Genomic DNA, 16,528 nt, shown 5'->3' with positions numbered 1-16,528 from the left:
GAAAATTGAAGAAGTTGACCGTCATGTGTATACTGAATACCGAGAGCGAATACTTTTCAAACTACAAAGTCGTATACAGAAAACTGGCGGTTCTGAGATTTGCGTATAGAAACTAGAAAGTCAAAGACTCAAAATATCTCAAGGTACAAGTCTAGTCCAACTGATTCATTGTTCAAAGCTGCATATGAACAAATTTCTGTATTCTCTCCTCTTTTCTGGAAGTAAAATCCAGCCATAAACTTGCTCAATTTAACCCCGTTTCTTCAACCTCCGGGCCAAAAAAAAAAAAGAAGAAAATATGGGAAACGAGATAGCTACAAAATCCAAAAGCAACGAACATAGAAAAAGAGTTTTGTTAATTTATAGGTTGTGATTTTTTAGAGAAAAATGCTGCTTTCTCTGTCCCATTGAAAATATTATACTTTTCTTTTTTTACTGTCCCAAAATATGTGTCATATTTGACATTTCTAATTACTTTATACTTTGAAATTCCCCTTATACCCTTCATTAATGATGCATAAAGACAAATGTGATAAAATTACTTTCTACTTTTTTACTTTGATTACTACATGATTAAGGGTAAAAATGAAATAAAAGAAATTTTTTTTTGATAAAGTATACTATGCATAAAAAATACACATCCCCAAACACAACTAAGGGGCTGCTTGTTTCACAGATTGGAATCGGAAATGGAAATGGAATCATGGACTCTGGTTTTGGAATTAAACTTTTCATTCCAATATCTAGCTTGGTTCACACATTGGAATTAGCATCATTCCAATTCTTGATGCTTGGTTTGATGAGTGTTTCGGAATTAAATGCAATTAAATTCCAAATTTTCCCATGATATAACAATTCTTATAAAATAAAAGAATTACACATACGACAAATTAACATCTCCATAATTGTAACTACAATAGTTATTAACTTTTTGATAAAACATAAGAAAATCATAAATTTTAAAAAAATTAATACCAGAAAATAAATGTAGTGGCTGCATTAACAAGGAGTAAATTCCCAAAAAGAGGGAGTTTTTAAACTAACTTCCCAAAGGATGGCGATTTTTGAGTCTCTTCCCAAAGGGTGAAAAATGCATCCAAGGAATGTGTTCTTCCAAATAAAAACGCAATTTTCAAATACGTTATTTTAATTTTCATAAATTTGTTTAAATATGAAAAATTGGTTAAATAGCACATAACATACCAGCTCTTTATGGAAAACTGGTAGGTTTTGTAGTATGTTTTGTACCAATTCTTTATGGGAAACATACCAACTCTTTATTGGAAAAATTGGTTAAATAGCGGCCAAAGGAAAACTAGTATGTTTTATATTTATAAATTAAATATGTGAAAGTCAAAAAAAGAAAAAGAAATAGCGCATAAGATACCAGCTCTTTATGGAAAACTGGCAGGTTTTGTAGTATGTTTTGTGTCAACTCTTTATGGGAAACACACCATCTCTTTATAGGAAAAACTGGTTAAATAGCGCCCAAAAGAATACTAGTGTGTTTTGTATTTAATATAAATTAAATATGTGAAAGTTAAAAAAAAAAAAAAAATAACTCATAAGATACCAGCTCTTTATGGAAAACTCGCAGGTTTTGTATTTAATGCCCATAACTATGAAACTGAAAGGTATTTAGGCAAACAATTTTACAAATAGGTACAAGGCAATCAGAAGCCCACCCAAACTATACTAGTATTCACGGATCAAATAACCAAAATATCAAGAATCGATTGACCCTTTGTTTCTGAGCTTCCATTGAATGCGTAATTCAAGAAAACACAACGAGTAGCGTGAGTGGAATAAAAGTGAGAAGGTGATGGGTCTAGAGCATAGCATTTTGGTCCAGTTAGTATTATTGTGTCAGATTCCCTTCTTTTCTTTTTTATTTTTAGCTAACCAGTGAGTAGCCTGAAAAAACAGAGAAGAAGGAAGAGAAAAGCTTGCATACGGAGAAGAATATTGCAGAGGCAACGGAGAAGAAAATTACAGAGAAAATTGCAGAGGCAACGAAGAAGAAAATTTGGATAAGAGATGAAGAAGAAGAGAGAGAAAATCTGATGAAGAAGGAGAACAGAAGGTGCTGCGTGTGATGGAGAGAAAGAGAAAGTAGGCCCGTCATAAATATTGTCTGAGGGAATCAATTGAGGGTTTTGTCCCAAACCTCCCAATTTGCTCGGGAATGAAGGAAGTCCGATTTTTTAGAAATGATTCCAAAGATTGCATTCCAATAGGTTTAACTCAAGCAACAAATAAGGGGTTTATTTCATTCTATGATTCCCAAACCCTTTAACCAAGCAGCCCCTAAATATATGGCACGGAGGAGGGAGTATGAAAATATACCCTTGTGCGCTAATGTTGTGCTGAGAAGCGAGGACTAAGGAAATGCATGCAAGCAATAATGACTTCACTGGCTCGTTACTGTTATGCCACTGTGTATCTTTTTGGTCGAAAATTATATCGCAGGCTTGTGGTTTGGGAAAATGCATATTCTACTTCTAACTATGCTTCTGTTCCCTATTTCTGGTATGAATTGTTAATTGCGTCGCAGATAAAAAACTGTTTTCACATTCGCAAAACGATGTAGGTCATATGGTTTTCATTGTCATATGATCATGAAATGAATGGTTGAATATTTGAAGTACTCTTAATTTTCTTTAAGCAAGAATGTGCGGAGATGTGTATATACCGTTCGCGGGGTTAAAATTCTTTTCACTGATATGATGAACTTATGTCATAAGCATTGCCAATCAATTAATATCTCATTAGATTTACTGGTTTAGTTAATATATAATTGTCCAAGGGCGAATTGATGCAATTATTAAGTCAAAAATCTTGCAATCCCAGCATAGCTAAAGAGAATACATCTAGATACGTTAGCATTATTTTCTAGGCACATCTATTTACACTTGCATGTTTCGTTGACATGTATGTTTGCGCTCATGTTTCATTATTTTCACATTTATTTCCATTATTGCTACATATGCCTTCATATATTTACTCGCTACTTATGCCTTCATATATTTACAAGTCTGCGCATTTATAGATGAAGTAATTTTATTTTGCACTTTTGAATTTATACACCATTCTCACCTTGCATCTTAAATTTTAATTGTACTCTAACCCTTCAAATTTGCCTCACTCGAATCCAATCAATAATAGCATTAGCAAAACACTAATAGCTAGTTTGGGAATTTGGATTTGATAAGAAAAGGAAGAAAAGTGAAACAAAAGACCTTCTTTCTAATGTTTGGTACTCTTTGAGAGATAAAAGAAAGAAAACCAGATGATTAGAATGGATGGTCTCTTGTTGCTCTAGTTGATAAAATTTTCTGCCCAAATGTGGTCAAAAAATGAAGGAAAGTTGAGAGAGCCTAACAAAAGTTTTCAAAATGTCCATTTTATCTTCAAATATGTATCAAACAAATTTTTATTGACGCGCGCGTGTATATATATATATATATATATATTTCAAATCATCTCATTTCTTACCTAAACTCCCAAATAGCATTAAAATCTTTTTCCTTCTTTTTTTTTTCTTGTCCACTTAACATCTTTCTCTCTCTTTTTTTTTGGGATAATATCAAAAACCTCTCTTGAGATTTCTCTTAATATCACTTGGTACTCTTAAAGTTTTAGAAATATCACTTACCTCCCCTAGTAACTATTACACAAACCAAAATATCTTTTTTATTTTTCAAATTTATATTTTGAAGGGGTATAACATTGTGATGTGGTAGTACAACAAGAAATTTTTTTGAGGTGATAGTTTTCTTAAAGTGAACAAAGTAGTTTAAAAATATTTTTATTTAGCAAGTGAAAGAGTAGTTTAGGATTTTTAAAAAAAAATTTTTTTACACAAATAACAAAAGTAAGGGAGATAAGTGATATTTTGAAAATCTTAGGAGTGCCAAGTGATATTAAGAAAAATCTCAGAGAAGGTTTAGGATATTATCCTTTTTTTTTCCTTCCCATCCTAAACTCCTAAACTAGCCATAAGAGATGCGAAGACTGTAGCCAAAATGTACTTTTCCACATGATCAATACACTAGCACCTAGTAGAGTAGTTGAGACTACATTGTATGAGCGATCCTTTATTTCGTTAGTTTTACTAGTGTTACTATCGGTTGGACATAAACGGAATAAATCTCAGAGGTTTGTATAAAAAGTGTCCAAAATTAAAGTTTATGATGTGAAATAAAGATGAGATACAAGTTTGAAGGGGCAAAATACAATTAATACAAAAGAATCGATCTTTTTTTAGTTGTTGAATCTCTCTCATCTATATAAATGCACATACGGTCATACATTTATGTATTGATCTATAAACGCACAATTAAAGTTCATACATATTCTCAAAAAGGTTTAGGCACTGCTTCCGGGAATATATAAGAATGCACGGAATACTATAAAACCATGCGGGTTTGCTCTTATGGGGTTTCAAGTATATGCCCGGAGAAGAAATAGATTTGATGATACGACGGAAGAAGGAAGGATAAGTGAGAAGTCCGGAGAATTCGAGACCTCCCGCTTACTCTTCCAAAAAAAAAAAAAAAAAGGCTATGCGCGTTTGGACTTTGCATATGATAACTATGTGAAGTAAAATACTGCTGCGTCGTCTTGGGAAGGACCAAGTGGCTGTGTGCACAAGTATGGGCAAATTGATACGCCACACAACAATGTCTTTCTCGAGATTCTTTATATACAATTGACACAATAATCTTCTAGGGATTATAGTGTTGATCTGCTAATTGATGCATCATGTATCTAACAATAGATTTCTACGTGTTAGAAAAAGCATCTGCCATTTCTAACCGTATCAAGAATCAAGATGGTCTTTTCACAAACCATGAGTGGAAGCCAGATATGCATTGGAACGTTAACCTTTCTAATCTCCTACATGCTGCCAGAATTCACAGTATTCAATTCAAGACTGAGCTATTTTGTTCAAAGGAAAGAAAAAGGTTGAAAATGCCAGACATCCTACCCTGATATTTCTGGTGCTTTCTTTTATATATGAGAGAGATGAAGCAGCAGAACCTGATTACCAGAGCCATCTCAACCACAAAAATCCGAGCGAGACAAGTTAATCCTGTCAAGTGGGAACTGGCAAGTTGAGTAATTAAGCTGACCCCTGAGTCGGTGGTTGTTTGAGTCATCTGCAGAATTTTCTGTTGGCAAATGGCGAATGAGCACTCATCAGCACACAGGTGTTGCCATGCATGCACGCATGAAACCTCTACGTGACACGTCACCCCAACTATAGAAAAAAGAGAAAAAAAAAAAAAAAAGTTCCTAGGACCGCAATTTCAAAGAAAAGTGTTGAATTGGAGCTCACAAAGCTAACTAAAATATCAAAAAGAATGGACTTAGACAAACAAATATTCAATAATAATTTTATTAACTTAAAACTTAATAATAATAATATCAAGTCATAATTTTATTATCTCTCTCAAACCAAACTCATCATGTGGTCACCTCCAATTCCATTTCGAATTTGAATCGCTAGGGATGATTCCATCGTTATATAAACGACGTGAAATGCCAAATTATATTTGATTTTCAATTTCATTTTTACACGTGGCAGTGAAGAAACTTGTACTTCTTGAATTATTTCTTGATTTGATCACCTTTATCAAAAAATTCAAACATGTTCGCCCATGTCTGATTGAATGTTTCAAAACTTAATTCATCCTTATCGCTAATAAAATCTTCCAAAATCACAACATCATGGTTACCATCACTAAATTTTTCAACACCCCCATAATTTTGTTTTGTTTGGTTCACATTGACAGCCATATCAATCTTAGCACTGCCACAATCGTCAACTAAATCGTTCATTCTATAATTGTTTTCTACAAACTCAATTAGTTGATTTTCTTTTTCAAATAATTCCGTCAACTCCCACAAAATCAAGAATTTCTACTTCATCACGATCTTCAATCATATCATTAATTTCACTAATAATTTCACTTTCTTTTTCAACCACTTGCAATTTTTTTTTTGGAACACGGTTTCTTTATCTTCAAGTGCACTTCAATTAGAATTCATCAAAAATTTTCAAATCTCCCTTGCCATTTTTATATGCATGAATTTTTTTGAATACATGCAACTAGACTTTGGTAGTGAGATAATGAAGTGTCTTGTGGTCTAATTGTCAATTTTCTCCAACTATTTAATTGTATTGTTGGATAATTCTATGCTTTTTGCAAGTTTCATGAACCCTTTTTGAACAATATCCCAAATTCTTATAGTTTGGAAAAAAACACCTTCATTGTCATACTTTAAATTTCAAATTGATTTTTGTCATCAAAGTTAAAAATAGCATAATGTTGTAAATAATACAAATCCATATTTCAAAATTTTAAACTTTACTCAATTAGGACCAATTTTGTGTCCTAATTTTCAACAATAAATCTTCTATTTTTGAGCATTAATTTCGCAAATAAGCCCCATAATTAAAACTCAAAGTTCTAATACCACTTATTAGCACAAAAAATCATGAACAATGGAAGTCATTTTAACATATATAAAAAATATGAGAAAAGAAGAAGAGAATAAACACACAAACAAATACTCAATAATAATTTTATTTGAGTAAATCTTTCCTACACTGACGGTGTATACACTATCATCGTTGGATTCATGACATGTGTGCAACAGTTGAATTTCAAATTCAAATTTTGCATAGTTGTCAATCATCCAACGCTGATAGTGTATACACTGTCAGTGTAGGAAAGATTAATCCATTTTATTAACTCTAACATTCAATAATAACAATATCAAATTGTAACATTTCGCTTACAAGAACTCACAAATAACATTTCTGAGAGGTTTTCCCCTATCTCATAACTCAACTCAACAAGTTCTCAAGGCTTTCTTCAATTCACTTTTTAAGATTCAACTCAACTCTTCAAAAATCTCGGGGCCTGTTTGGAACCTGAGTTTTTTGGGAGTTTGTCTAAAACTTTACTGTAGTGCACTGTAGAAGTTTTTGAAAAAATTTTGTAGAAGTTTTTTTAAGGTGAAAAACTTTTTTGTAGAAGTTTTTGAAATGTTACTGTAGACATTTTTTGGATTATTTTTAGAGGTATTTTTAAAACATATTTTTGAGTAGTTTATAATTTATAATTTTTATAATTTTATATTTTTAAACATTTATGCATTTATAATACATTTATAAATATTTAGAAATAAATATATTTATATATTTATATAAAAATATATAAATGTATTATATTATATATAATACGTAATATACATATATTTAGAAATGTATAAATGTATAATTAGTATAAATGTATAAATTATAAATGAATATTATATAAATGTATAAATTATAATTTATAAATGTATATGATGATTATGTATAAATGTATTAATATAATTAATAGAAATGTATAAATGTATTAATATTATGTATAAATGTATAATTAATATTGTTTATAATTTATAATTTTTATTGTTTAAATATTTATATGCATTTATAATACATTTATAAATATTTATAAATAAATATATTTATATATTTATATAAAAATATATAAATGTATTATATTATATATAATACATAATATACATATATTTATAAATGTATATATTTTAAATGAATATTATATAAATGTATAATTAATAATTTATAAATATATATGATGATTATGTATAACTGTATTAATATAATTAATATAAATGTATAAATATATTAATATTATGTATAAATGTATAATTAATATTGTTCAATTATTTATATATATTTATGCATTTATAATACATTTATAAATAAATATAGTTATATAGGTATATAAAAATATATAAATGTATTATATTATATATAATACATAATATAAATATATTTACAATTGTAATAATTGTATATTATTATAAATGAATATTATATAAATATATAAATTAATATATTATAAATATATAAATATATAATATTATGTATAAATGTATTAATATAATTAATATAAATATATAAATGTATTAGTATTATGTATAAATGTATAATTAATATTGTGTGTTAATATTATGTATAAATGTATTATATTATACATAATACATAATATAATTGTATATAAATATACATAAATATATATACATAAATGTGTAATATATATAATATGTATTATATATATTAAATATATAATATATAATATTTATATAAATGTATAATTACATATTTATATTAATATTAATTTATATGGTATATAATATTTATATAAATATATAAAAATATATTTTAAATAAAATAAAATATTTATAATATGTTTAAATAAATATATAAATATATAATATTATAAATATATAATATATATAATAAATTTTTGAGGGTGAGGGACTCGAAAATTCAAAATTTTTTTTTGAGGTTACCGGCGGCGCCGGGAGAGGTGGTGGAGGCGGAGTCTGGTGTGGTGGGTTGGGTGAGGGAGGAAGAAAAGTTTTTGAGAAATTTTTTGTGTATAAATTTTTGAAGTGTGTAGGTAAAAAACTTTGAAAAGTTTTTTGGGGTTCCTGTAGCAAAAGTTGTTAAAAAACTAGTAGCTAAAAAACTTGGTAAAAAACTAGGGTGCCAAACAGGGCCTCGAATTCGGACTTCAACTATTGGACTTAAAGGAAACTAAGGCCCTGTTTGGCAAATGAGCTTTTTAGATGTTTATTTAAAATTTTATTGTAACTTACTGTATAAGTTGTAAAAAAAATTTTTAAGATGGAAAACTTTTTTTGTCATTTCTTTTTCTTTTTTTTTTCTTTCCTCTTTTCTTCTTCTCCCTTCGCTCTCACTCTCTCCCTTCCCTGCCACCTCTTCCTCGAACACCAGAACAAGCAGCAGAAACAATTTTTTTTTTTTTTTACCTTTTCTCTCCCCTTTTCTCTCCCCCACAACCTCTCTCCCCATCTTCTCCCTCTGGAGAGGGAAGAAGAGGAAGGAAGGAGGAGAGGAAGAGGGAGAAGAGAAAGAGGAAAAAAAAAAAAGAGAGGTGCCTGGCCCCAGAAGAGATTGTCGGCGCCGGTTCGCCGGTCTTGGTTGGCGGCGAAGATGGTGATGGGTTGAGGTGGAAGAAGAAAGAAGGGAAAATTTTTTTTTTATGTATTTTGATTATTCTGAAGTGTGTAGTTTAAAAAATTTGAAATTTTTTTTGAGATTATTGTAGTTAAAGTTGTTAAAAAACTTATAGGAGACAAACTTGACAAAAAACTCCCTTGCCAAACAGATCCTAAATTGTGGTACAGTCAAGATTTCAATTGCCAATTTAATTAGACACAAAGAAAGGAAACAAATAATAACTACTGGTTAAACTAGGACTTCCAATCTAAACTAACTAAAAGGTAACTATCAAAACCAATATAAACACTCACGGACTCGGACACAAACAATAAACCATACTGCGGTTTGGCAATTACTAAATAAAGTTTGGTTTTGATTTCCTTCAATATTGTCAAGAGATCGATTTTTTGAACTCAAATATTGTCAAGAGATGGATAGATGCTTCAAATTTATTGATAGATAGGACTAATTTTATTGATGCAATACTTCTGCAACAATAACATTAGAGTCGACGATCATAAGTGGCACCCAATGCTCGGACACCAAACTGGAGGTGGGCGGCCGCAATCAAGAACTCTGCAGCTTGTCGTGGGGTGAACAGCTCAACCAATTTATCAATAGTCTTCAGCCGCAGCTGATCAGCCTTTTCCACCACTCTCACCAGCACTTCCATCTTTCCACCATCACCATCGCTATGCATTCCCACGAAATCACTTGCCCCATCCTAACACCAGTCCACACATCTATCCGTTAAGACGTCTATAAAGTCCTTTTCTAGAAGTTTAAGGGAAACGAAAATAAAACCAATTTCACCTATGAAGAAGGTAAGGATTTTTTTTTTTTTTGGAACAGAAAGTAGGGAGATGAAACAGGCAATTTTAAAGGATGATGCTTTCAAAATAGAAAACTAACCAATATAAGTTGCCTTCAAGATAAGGAATTTAATTCTACCAATGCAGAAAATGTAAGGAATAAGCATCTAAACAACAAAATAAAGCTGAATATAAGATAAGCTGCCTTCAAATGTAAAATCATTTGGGGGAGAATTTATTTGATATATCATGATTAACAAACTAATGCCCATTCAGTATTCTCGAGCATTGAAATTTACAGTGAAATATCGAAGCTATATGTGGGATGCATTTATTTGTAGCATACATGATTAAAGGGGATTTCCCTATTTACTCAAGGTTGCTCAACTGATGCATGAATCATCAAAATTCTTCTCATGGGAAATGTTACAAGTCAATGCTGAAAAAAGTAAATTAGAGATAGTTTTGAGTAAAATCTTAAAAAATTGCAACTACTTCACCCGAAAGAAAGTACATGAAAGTGGGGAAAGAAAAGAATTTTTTTTTTTTTTGGGCAGGAAAGAAAAGAAATCGAACCATTAAAAAGAAGGAAAGAAAGAAAGAAAACTCATCAGTTGCATGCCTGCCATTCAGAGAGTTCATCAGTGATAGCATTTTCTTCCCGGACAGTTTCGCATTGAAGCTCACTTACACGGCGGAACTGGGCTGGGGAGAGGTCACCGAGGTCCCCATTACGAAGCCCACGTAGGATATCAAAGATTTGTGACTCGAAACGGATGCTGGCCTCAGTATAAATAAGGTGGAAGGCGGTGGTGGGCCGCCAGCCGGCAATCCAATGGAGGGATCGCTCAAGGGTTGTGGCCCACGGTGCAGTGAAGACTGACAGGATATCTTGCTTGGCAACGATCGATTTAACTCGGTAATACTCGGAGTAGTGGGACATAACCTTCTGAACCAGCTGGTGGTTCTCTTCCTCCGCCGTTGGCTGACGCGGTGCTCGGTTGAGTTGGTTCATAAGCTGGTGGAGCTGCTCGAACCAGGTCTCATAAAACCGTTGGAAGCTCATTTGATTCGGGGTTTTGTTATTTTCTTTTCTGTAGTATTAGCTATGGAAATAAGGTGCCTGGAGGAAAAAGATATAGGGGAGGTTTTATTGTGGAGTAATGGGGGGTGGAAACGGTGGTGGGTTGATCATTGCTGAAGGGGAGGAGCGTGAATGGGGGTTACCTGGAAGAATATGAGTGGTTGGTTCTGCAGTCTTCATGGCAGCTACAGCCTACAGCTAGCTTCACAACCTGCCAAGCTTTCATCATGTAATGCTTGAGATTTTTAATCACTTTTTTTTTTTTCCTTCATATGCTCACGTCCAAAAAAGTGCTAAAATAATTTTTCTCCAAAAAAAAAACTCCTAAAAAATTCAATCCGAACGGGCTCTTCTGAAGTTGCAGTGAATATTTAGGGTAAATGGAAGTGAAACGATGGGCTCTAGTGGCACATGAAATGAATATGAGAAGTTGAAGTCAAAAGGTCAATAAAGCTGGCTCAGACTAATTAATTGTCTTGCATCTAGTGGCCCGATTTTGTGCTCACTGGCTGCTCAGTCCAACAACCATGACGAAACTCCAGCCTCTCAAGTGAAATTCCCTCGCTTAATCCTACACCTACTTTGACATTTTCCATTTTTGGTAAAAACAGGGATCCTAAAACATAAATTCCCTCAAATCTTCCTGAATATCAGAAACTAAATCATGAGGACAAACATCAAAAACCACAAAACTTTAAGAGTCTAGATTGCCTCACATTCTGGCTAGTCTATCAGCACTTGTATTTGCCTTCTGAAAGATGTAGGGAAGTTTTGAGTTCCTGGAACTATGAAAAGAGGAACCTGCTATCAGCAATACTAGGATCACTTTTATTATTTTTGATGAGATAGATAAGATCAGAGCAATCAACTTCCACTTCTAAGCATGTTGGATTGACAGAAAAGGCAACTTCAAGGCCATCCCTGATTCCCCAAAGTTCGGCTAAGATGCTTGAAGCAAGGCCTAATCTTCTGCTGCACTATTTTTTGATCCACAAACAAGTCCAAGCAACAAAATAGCACAAACCTGCAAACTTCATGTGAACAAGGCGGTCGCTTTTCCAACTTGGGGAGCAAAACAAAGAACAATAATAAGTCCATTCACAATATATGCATCACTAGACGTCATAAGTATTGTACATTGTCTCGCATGACCTTCGAAAGGCCAAGGACAAAAGCACAACACTTGGAAGCTGGGATTTGTTGATGGACTCCACGAGAATTTTAGTGCAATTTAGGCACTACTGTCTTTGTTGGAACAAGTTGCTACAATTCGAACTCATACTTTAACTTTCTATTAGGAGTTTGATGAAGTACCAAGGTTCTTCAAAGAAAAATCTTGCTCAAAGACAGTATTTATTGTTACACAGTCCATAGATGGCCTACCCTCTTTTAGAGGACTTTAGATAGAATGCTAAATGTCATTTAGCATTGCTTTAAAACTGATATAATCCATGTTTAGCTCATTTATCTTTTCTGCAATCTTGAACATCTTTTTATGAAGTCAAGCTTGTTTGGTTTGAGATTTGCTGTAATATTTGACGCTTGCTAGCTATTCCAGCTCAACTTTAGCAAATCCTACAAAAGTTATATGTCTGTCTTCCCATTGTCATCAATACAAAAGGAGCTTAACAGATCATTCCAGCTATGCAAAATCCTAGCTCAGCCAAAAGAACATCAATTTGATGCACTTCGAAGTCCTTCAGCAGCAATAAGCATCCTAACCCATTCCAATTGCCTAACCAGAGTCCTAAAAAAGAGTTGGGTTTACTTAAACACCCAAAATACTTGTAGATTCTAGTATTGTGTCATGTTATCCATTAATGCAGTAAATGAATCCATACTCACAGGAAAATCAGTACATAATCGATGACCAAGAAAAAGGGAATCCTATTAAGAATTAGCAAGTCCAAAGAAACCCCATTTAAATCCAACTACCATTGCTCTTACACGTAAAGCCCTGCCCTACTCTATGAATAGCTATATTCAGTAAAATGATCCAATCTTATTTTGACATGACAATCTACGTTACAACTATTTCCTTAACCTTCTTAAGGAGGTAATTCTGTCAAATAGGTTAACCAGGTAAGCTCTGTGCTAGTCTACTATTCTCCCATCCCATGACAACAGTTTTATTTACAAGGTTGTTTCAACCAAGGGAAATGCAGAGAATCGATGACGAGTAACATTGACCATCCACATCTAAACATAAATGCATATACAACAGTTAATCGTGTGGATTAAAAAAAAAAAAAAAAAGGTGAGCACAGCTGCCTTACAATATGTGATCAACACTCATGGTAATCATGGAAATAAGTTTTTCAACAAGACACAAGTGGAAGGACAAACAGTGGCTACTTAAGATAATTCTAGCCCCTGATCAAAGACGGCACCTTTGCAGGGTAAAACCAGAGGAATTACAGTATGACACTTTAAAAGAATGATGAAGAAAAAAGCTACACTCCTGCTGCACAGAGAATAAAAAGGATTTTATACTAGTCTGAAAGTTTTCTTGTCCATCATTATTGTCAATCAGTCTTAAACTTCAATTCAATTCTTAACATTAAACGTCCTTTAATTTAGTAAGTAAATGAGTAGTCAAAAGATCAAATTCTTGGCCCATTCTATATCTGTCCTAATGCAGTATAGCTTTACATTCGCACTCTCATTGTCCAACTTTTTAGTTGAAGCTATCATGATTCCCTAGCCTCTGGTAGCCACTAATCCTTCTAGTTACGATAAGAACCTTAAATGACAGTCCGTCAAATGTTCATTGGTCCTACAGATAAGAATGCTCCTTCTAAAAGGGATTACACAAACCAACAGAAGTGAGCAAAGCTCCAAAACTGCAAGGCAACAGACTAACAGGGAAGCAAAGGAAAATACGATGAAAAGAAATAGAACTATACCACAACGAGTGGAGACCTGACGCAGCAACACGACATTCTATTGATTAATTATATTCCTGAGTTATAATTCAAGGGGCATTTCTTTCGACTGAATCATCAGAGCACCATCTTAGATTGAGGAATACAACTCACAGGAAAGGAAACTAAAGATGTTCAGTGTCCATATTATTTATGTGATAACCTCTGTGACTACTGCAAGAATATAATTCGACAAATTATCCCCATAGAATCACACCCTTATATTACGGGATAGTCTAATAATACTCGATCACCAAAAAATTATATCATCCAATTCATAAAGCAAAATCACCTAGATTTCTCCAATTCAATACATATGACAAAGATCCAATTGTTATGATAAAAGGGTCCTCAAGAACCTTGAAGAGCATGTATTATTTGATTCCTAAGTCTACTCCACAGCATTTTGTACTCCATGTGAATTTGGTGATGGATTTTCCAACAGCTCTTTTTGCTGTTTCTGAATATTAGCCTTCCTTTCCAAATCCCTCCACTTGTTAATAGCTGCAGTGCATACAACTGAACCAAAACAATGAAAGCAAAACATAAAATTTCTTTCTTGAATTTAGTAAAAAAAAAAACAGAAAAAAAAACGAATTACACAAAATCAAAATATTTTATAGAAGCACAGGGAAGTGCATGTACTTACATCCAGCGCCAATGAAGTAAAGAAATCGAACCAGCTTGGGCCCCACTTCTTCTCCCACTGGTACTGGTATAGTCATCTTCTTCTTCTGTAATTCTTCGTTTCTTTCAATACTTCTATCTACCATCAGGTTCTCAGTTCTCACTGCTCACAGTCTAGGCATGAGTGATGACTACACCAGTGACCGGTGTATCCAAAATGGGCCACTAAGGAGTTTCAATCTTTTCTTGTCCAGTGGTCCTAATTAGAAAGATTTAGCCCAAGCTTATGAGGCATTAAAAATGGGCTTGTAAGGCTCTTCAATCCCTTAGCCCAAGCCTATTGAAGTTAGATCAAAATGACTATCTCACCCCTCTCGTGGATGGTTAGAAGACCACGCCTCTGTTCCACGTTCAGGCTTGTTGCTCAGCTATCATGGTTCTAGATCACGCCTCCAGATTCCTCCAATTTTCTAAGTGTAGCCTTTTCTCCCAAAAACAGAAAAAGAAAAGAAGAAAAAAAAAGGAAGAAAAAGGAAAACAAATTTTCACTCCAAAATTAGGTGGGTGCCATCTCTATCTTCCTCCTCTTGCTCTGTTGCTTTGTTCTTCGTCGTCTTCTCGTCTTACCAGCATGTATGCATATACATGTGTGTGGTGACTGACTCCAAATAGCAGTTTGAACCCGCAAAACAGATTCAATTCAGGTACTTGCATTTTGCACTAACTTTTTTCTTTTGGTTCGACTTTTCCTTGTCCGGACTTCTGTCTGATTGTCAGGTCGGATTTTTATCATCTTATGATGCTTAAGTGTGTAAATTTTTCTTGTTATTTTTTTTCCAATTTGGTAGATTTTTAGCTATCCTTGATGCTTATTGTTCTGCTTTTATTTTTTCATTTTTGTTGCTTTATGGTGGTCTGAAAGCTCGATGTATATACATGTTCTCAATCTTTCCCGAATTAAAAGTGCGGGGGATTGTTTGTTTGCTGTTATAGGCTTCAGAGACCTAACCCATTAAAAGAATCTTAATTCTTCTGAGCCCTTTTTGTGAATTTACTTTCATTCGGTCATTTGGGAGAATATTCACGTATAATGTGGGGTATTTTTGAGTGTAGAAAAGCTTAGAATTGACTTGTTTTCCATCCACATTTCATTTCACAGCTGCTGTTAGATTGTCTAGGAACGAAACAGACTGGACAAAATTCAATCTTTAGGTGTCATGAACATGCGTAGAAAGCATCTTAACCCCTTCTAATACCCATCTATAATTGTATTGATGGCTGTGATGTCTTGCTTTGGTGAGATGAGGAAATTAGCGATGCTATATCCGATTTATTTAATCTTCTAAAGAAGTTACTTTATGACATGCTCTTTTGGGAATGGGAAGGGTATTCTTTTGATAGCAGCAAGAAATGGAATTTTAAGGACACCAAAATGCTGCGAGATAGGGCTTAGCTTGGATTGTATTGCTTGTCCTGATGAATGCATCCATTTTTTTATGACCCGTTCTTTGGTTTCATTTGTGTAGTCTGGATAAATAGAGATGGAGAAATCAGGGAGCTCAAAGTTGAATGTGGCTATCATCCACCCTGATCTTGGAATTGGTAACTATATTGAAATGACTTTCTGCTTATGTATGTAATTCTCATCTAACTTATGATCAAGTGGTTTGTTTAGCGCTTATTGGTTGTCAAAATCGGCAATTGTACAATGACCTCTTTTTTTGCTTTTGTCATTGGTTTTAACATGTTGTATTATGATTTTTTTTCCATCTCTAGCTTGTCTGCAGACCTAGGATGGTAATTTTCTTTGTTTAGCAGTGGCATCTAGGTAAGAATTCATGAATGTCTTAGCTCCTGAAATTGGATGACATGTAAGTCTGAATGGATGCATCTGTTGATAAACCAAGAAAAAAGTCCACTATTTCATTTAATTTGAACAGTTGACACTTTACGTGAGATATACTTTAGAGAAATACCGGGGGTTTTAGTGAGAGAATAAATCTGTAGCATCTGTATAGAATGGGTTCAC

General features: G+C 33.2%; 1 protein-coding gene across 1 annotated transcript; it reads right to left on the bottom strand.

Moving 5' to 3' along the window:
* Window positions 1-9,451: 9,451 nt before the first annotated feature.
* Window positions 9,452-11,138, bottom strand: LOC113770420 (protein DOG1-like 4). Its single transcript, XM_027314868.1, has 3 exons — window positions 11,092-11,138; window positions 10,487-10,987; window positions 9,452-9,776 (listed from the first exon to the last, which is right to left on the bottom strand). Exons 2-3 carry the CDS (start codon window positions 10,928-10,930, stop codon window positions 9,555-9,557), a joined length of 666 nt encoding a protein of 221 aa, XP_027170669.1. The 5' UTR covers window positions 10,931-10,987; window positions 11,092-11,138; the 3' UTR covers window positions 9,452-9,554.
* Window positions 11,139-16,528: the final 5,390 nt, after the last annotated feature.

Source organism: Coffea eugenioides, chromosome 5 (assembly GCF_003713205.1).
Source record: "Coffea eugenioides isolate CCC68of chromosome 5, Ceug_1.0, whole genome shotgun sequence".
NCBI lineage: Eukaryota > Viridiplantae > Streptophyta > Magnoliopsida > Gentianales > Rubiaceae > Coffea > Coffea eugenioides.
Note: the sequence above shows the minus strand (reverse complement) of the source record. Positions and strands in the feature narration are given on the sequence as shown.

What these genes read in the sequence shown, in the direction of transcription:
- LOC113770420 (XM_027314868.1), bottom strand. Translation starts at nt 10,930, where the DNA reads ATGAGCTTCCAACGGTTTTATGAGACCTGGTTCGAGCAGCTCCACCAG. An exon ending in ATGAACTCTCTGAATGGCAG is followed by an intron (nt 9,777 to 10,486) that starts GCATGCAACTGA and finishes GACTGGTGTTAG; the next exon opens with GATGGGGCAAGTGATTTCGT.